A 5794-nucleotide genomic window follows, 5' to 3' on the forward strand; every position below is an offset into this window, starting at 1 on the left:
GCAGCTAACTGGACAACCTGCACCAACAGATATAACATCCGTGCACGCATTTAAAACATCGCCGTGGTTACGGCCTCGCTCGTATAACCATAAAGCCTCCACTTTGGGCCGGTCATCCACGCCCAACCCTATATAGTCTATAAATAACCTGCAACCGCTGCAAAAACGCGATGGAGTATATTTTTAAATGCATCTGAAGCTGATGCATATTTATCAGGCGCTACTGAGTCACACATACACACACACACACACACACACACACACCACGATGTGTTCAGATATCTTTATCGACCGTCGTTCCAACTGGAACAGCATCAGCAGGAACCGCTGATCCTCCTCCTCCTCCTCCTCCTCCTCCTCCCGTCGCCGCGGCGATGCGAGGAAATCTGAACAAGCAGGCGGCGTTGTTATGCAAAGCCTGGAGGAAAGTAGCCGTTTCCCACCTTGATGCAAACACACACACACACACGCACACACAGGAACACACTACTCAATTAGTCACAGACGCACCATCAGTGCAACTGATGCACCTCCCCCTCCTGACCATAAAAGGCAAGGGGAGGAGTTAATGCTGACTTGCTAAAGACATCCTGCAGTGCTTTGTCATTCCAAAGGGCCATTTGTGCAAAGGAATACACACACACACACACACACACACACACACACACACACACACACACACACACACACACACACACACACACACATGTAGCCCCAGGCGCTTCAACTCAAAGAGAAAGTAACATGTTTGACCAATGGATGAGCAGCGATTAGCACCTGCTACTGTCATCAAAAGCGCCACAAACGCTAAAAATGCTGCGTTCCTTCTGATGGCGGTTTAACCTGCTGGATGTGGCGTAACCGTGGCGACCGATCCCGATCGAAAAAACACTGTAAGTCGTTTATTCCAAAACGGATCAGATGAGAGAAGCGGGCCGAGCCTCGAGCGGCGCCGATTACGGCCTCAAACAAACGCTCATTATCTCAGAAGAAGACGATCACATGACTCAGTGACGGTCCAATCCCAGCGCGGCGCCGCCAACAACAACACATTCTCCCTTTCAAACACAGATTCATGTCAACAGAAATAAAAACCATCAGCTGAGGGGGGTTTTTTTGAGCGGAATGGAACGTTTTCCAGCGTGACGTTTCATCCGTTAGCATCTTTAGCAGCTAAGTTAACAGCTAAGCTAGCAGCTATGCTATCAGCCTGTGATTGGCTCCTTACTTGATCTCATTCATGATTTACTAACATTTATAAATAAGTTGCCACATTTTGTTTGACATGAAAAACTAATTCTGAATCCCAGCACCGGCTGGAGGCGCCTGGCTCCTCCCACGTGGGGGCCGACCCCGGCCCCTCCCACGGGGGGCCGGTCCCGGCCCCCGGGAGACGCTGCTGTGTTTATCCTGTCAAGGTATGTTAACACCAGGCCGCATTCCACTCCTCTCTAAATTGCAGTGTTCGATTACAGCCCAGCTGAGAGCGCTCCGCCGCACAAACCTGCAGGAGGAGCGGCGCCGGGTGACGCAGACAGGGTGGGAGGGGCCAGGGAGGGCGAGGGGGGCGGGGCTTCTGCAGGATACCTGCTGGGGGTCGACATGCGGATGCACGACAATGCTTATAAAGACTGTTTAATATTCCGGCGGCGCTAGCGTGCGACCGTCCCGGGTGGAGTCAGGTGACGCGTCGCTTCTTCTGGAGGCGGGAACAAACAGATTTTAACCGGAGAGGCGTGAAAATGAGCTCCGGTTCCCTCAAAGCGGCGCCGCTCGGCGTGAATGAGATCGGAATTCAAGGAAACGACTCGTAGAACGTTCAGTTTAACGGCGGGACGGCGTCGCTCATTCACCAGGAAAATACTCAAGGACAGACGACACGCGTGGCTGTTGCGACAGCCTCCCTCTGCTGCACCTCCCTCCGCTGCACCTCCCTCCGCTGCACCTCCCTCCGCTGCACCTCCCTCCGCTGTTGCTCCACATTCTAAACAACTTTTGTTTGAATTTTTTCTGCGTGAAAACGATGCCAGATTCTTCAGGTGTGAAGATTTGCCGACGTTCTGTTGTTGTTGTTGTTGTTGTTTTTGTTGTTGTTGTCGCGGTAACTGTTACATGCTAACAGATTAATTATAAAAGAAAAATAATCCAGATTTATTCCACGCCGCCCCAAATATGAATTTAAAGCTAGTTTGATGAATTTTTTTGTCTTTTTTAACACGAAAGCCTCACATTGTCATTGTCAGGTGATTGTTTGATGGGGACCCCCTTTAAGGACCCCCCTGACCCCACTTTGGCCCCTCAATGGAGACCCTCCTCCGCTCCGCCTTTGTTAATGAACGCCAAGCGGGACAATGGCGGCGAACTGGCGCCCGCTTTTTAAAAAAAAAAAGAATTCTAACGAGACCTGAAACAGGATCAACTTTTAAGGCATCACCTCCTCTGATGTCACACTTCAGCTTGGCTCTGATTGGCCGGAGAGAAAAGCCCACGCCCACTGATTCTAAATTCTAAACTACTTTAGCAGCTTCATTTTTTTCCGGCCCTCGTTGTCTTTAATAGCTGATGAGAGGTGGAGATCACACACTTTTGGATGGCGTCGCTATGACAACCAGCTAGCCAGAGGTGAGAAAAACTACCTGACACCACAGATGAGTCAGCAGGGCTGCGACCATGTGGTGAAAACACAACTATAGGGGGAGAAAAAATAATTGTGTGAAATTAAAATGATTTTCCAGAATAAAAAAATAAAAAAAATTCAAACTCCAGTTTAAGTTTGTTTGTTTTTTTTAATGCGCAGAAAGTTTTGCGCGTCTTCATCTGTGCGCCTTGAAACGCAACAACAATAGGAGCGCATCGAGCAGCTGTTGGAGGGGTCACGCTCCCCCCCCCCCAAAAGACCCCGGATGTGACCCGCAGAACCAGAGGAAAACAAAGGAGCTCCTGCAGGCGCCGCGCAGTGAATCAAACGCACCTTTTTTTCCCGTCGCCGTCGCGCCGGTGCGCCCCGGTCCAGAAGCTTGGTTACACCATCTAACAGAACCAACCGATGCCCCCACTAAATGGGGAGGGGGGTAGAAAGGGGTATGGGGGTATTAACGTGCACGTGATGGTGAATGCAGTTAGAATACACCTTTATAAAGGTGTTGCATCACCTTTGCGTACCTGGATGTCTGGAGTCCAGGAAAAAAAGACCCCGCCTTGACTGCAGTAACGGAACTGACCGCCATTCCCTTCCGCACAGCGCGCAGGAAACTAGAACGAATTACCGCAACACAATAGATGGAAACAGGGGGTGGGGGGCTGGGGGGGGGGGTTGACGGTGGACACGGCGGGGGATTAACCTCCTCCTCACGCACCGCTCACGCAAACCACCGCAAAGCGGAAAAACGAGGCGACCAGTCCCCACAAAAAAAAAAAAGCGCGCACACACACATAGATGACAAGGAAATAAAACATGCACATGTGGGTCAGAAATGCGGGATAAATCCCGCGAGAATGAAGGGAGACAAGCGTCCATCCAACCATCCATCCATCCCATCCATCCATCCGGTTCACCAGAAAATCGTCTCTACCTGCGCACGTTGACATCTGGAGCGGTTTTTCCTCGACTCCTCACGACGCGCACAGCTGAAAGAAAAAAAAAGGAAACCGGCGAGCGGTTCCTGTTCCGTTAACGGGAGCCGCAGGTGTCGTTTCGGTCTATTTCTAGGCCATTTGTCAGCCCCGCTATCCGCGTTCAGGTAAACATGATGATGATGATGGTGATGATGATGATGGCTCCTGAACGGACGCGCAGTCACCGTCGTGTCGTCAGCAAAAAAAAAAAAGAAAAAAGGAAAAGGTACTCCCCCCTTCCTCCCCACCCCAGCTCACACACACCGTCCTCAGAACGGCGTCTAAAAATATATTCATCTATTGGTTGACTTTTTTTATTGGCTGATATGACGTAAGAGGGGAGAGGACAGGTGAGGGAACCGTCCAATGAGGGGGCGGGCGCTCCGGATCTGCGATAATAATCTGAAACTAAATGATGTTTTTATATCATTTAGTTCATAATAAAGAGTCAAAGCGTGCAAAAAGACTCAAATTCAGAGACGAACTCCAGAGATGAACTCCTGATGGAGTTATTAAATTATTATTACGAATAAACTCCGCTGGGAGAGTTTATTATTAGTATTTATATACTGGAAAATAATGTTTATTCTCATGGTTGATGACGTTTCATGAACCCGAATTGACAGGTGCGAGAAAAAAAGTCCAAAAATGTGAACAAAGAAAATTTTCCGTCACGATCGAGCGGAAAAACACGCAAATAAAAACAAATTTGCGGATTTTTAAAGCTAATCTGGCGCACAGCGCATCTATAAGGAATAAGATACTAAAAAAAATCACTTCTGTTGGATTAAAAGTATAAATGACACTCTTACCTTAGCTGCGGAGACGTGTTGCGGTGCGGTTGTTGCAGAGGACGGGGTGGACCGGGGGATAAAATAAACATCCCGTGTCTTTGCCATCAGTGGAGTAACGGAGTAGACAGAATCCCACGCAAAACATCCCGAATTTACCGCAACTACGCGATTCTCCATCAGGCCGTCCACGCAAAACGCATAAAGTTGAATTCTCTCACACGGGAGGGGCAAACTGTACCGTCCGGCGCAGATTGCGCCGCAAGTTAGCGTGAAACTAACCCCGCAACAACCTCGCCCTGAAAGCCATCCACACTGCGCGCAACGGGCCACGTTGTGCTGCGAAAGCCCCGCAACCTGCCGCCAAGTGTTGCCACGGGGGGGGGGGTGGGAGGGAAAGTGGTAAAAAAGTAAAAAAAACAACCCAAGAGGAGACGAACCGGGAGGTGAACGCACCGCATCGAGCGCCCCCCGCGTCCCCCGGTGAGCGGCGGATAACGGTCCACGCAGCCCCCGCGCCGCGCCAGGCGGCAGCCAGGTATAACGGTACACCACCACCCTGGGACGGGAACACTCCCCAAACTCCGACAAACGTGCTCCAACTCACTCCAAACGTGAGGCGGTTTACCGGGCGGACACCCCCGGGTGCCCCGCCCGGGGCGGCACCGCCGGTCGGTACCGGGGAGCTGGGACTTACCGCTGCTCCTCTTCGGGTTCGCCTGTTTTCTGCGCTTACACCTGGGGCCATCCGCCATGATCCTCTCGCTGAGTCTGAAGCGCAGCCGCTCGAGAGTTACCTCCCTCCCTCCCTCCCTCCCTCCCTCCCTCCTGCCCCCCTCCCTCCCTCCCTCCCTCCTGCCCCCCTCCCTCCCTCCCTCCTGCCCCCCTCCCTCCCTCCCTCCTGCCCCCCTCACCCCCCTCCTGCCCCCCTCCCCCCTCCTCCTCCTTCGCCTCACCCCTCCTCCTCCTGTCCGCTTTACGACATCACCTTCCCCCCGCGGAACACCTGGTTTGCGACGCGCCGAGCCGCTTTACGGCAACACCTTCTTGGAACACCTCCGCGCGCGGCCCCGCCTACTGGCCGCGAGCGGCGGTGCGGTTTCCAACCGAGGGCCGGCGGCCGCGCCAGGGGTCGGAGCCCGGCCCCCACGGTCCTGAGTGGACCAGAAAGTAACTGAGTACTTGTGTACTCTCTTGGAGTACTTGAGTACTCTACTTTTATCACATTTTTTAATCTAATTATTGTTTTGCATGAATTCAACTAATTTAAATAGATAAATTCCGAGTATAAATTAAATAAAGGAGCTTTAAATTAGCAGCTGCAGCATTTAAATGATTAAAAACTTCATTTAATTAAATTTTTTGATTAACATTATCATTTCATTTAC

At 51.4% G+C, this 5794-nt stretch overlaps 1 protein-coding gene across 3 annotated transcripts in view; it reads right to left on the reverse strand.

Moving 5' to 3' along the window:
- LOC137612284 (zinc finger E-box-binding homeobox 1-like) overlaps positions 1 to 5199 on the reverse strand; it is a 32038-nt gene extending 26839 nt beyond the window's left edge. For 2 of the 3 annotated variants that reach the window (XM_068340743.1, XM_068340742.1), the window contains exon 1: positions 5104 to 5199. In XM_068340743.1, coding sequence (XP_068196844.1) covers positions 5104 to 5161 — 58 coding nt within the window. In that variant the 5' untranslated portion in view covers positions 5162 to 5199. Of the gene's footprint in view, positions 1 to 3572; positions 3628 to 4427; positions 4733 to 5103 lie in introns of those variants that run through there. The other variant, XM_068340744.1, reaches the window with a different exon arrangement.
- Between the last annotated feature and the right edge of the window lie 595 nt (positions 5200 to 5794).

The sequence above is a fragment of the Antennarius striatus genome, chromosome 18, assembly GCF_040054535.1.
Source record: "Antennarius striatus isolate MH-2024 chromosome 18, ASM4005453v1, whole genome shotgun sequence".
Classification (NCBI taxonomy): Eukaryota; Metazoa; Chordata; class Actinopteri; order Lophiiformes; family Antennariidae; genus Antennarius; species Antennarius striatus.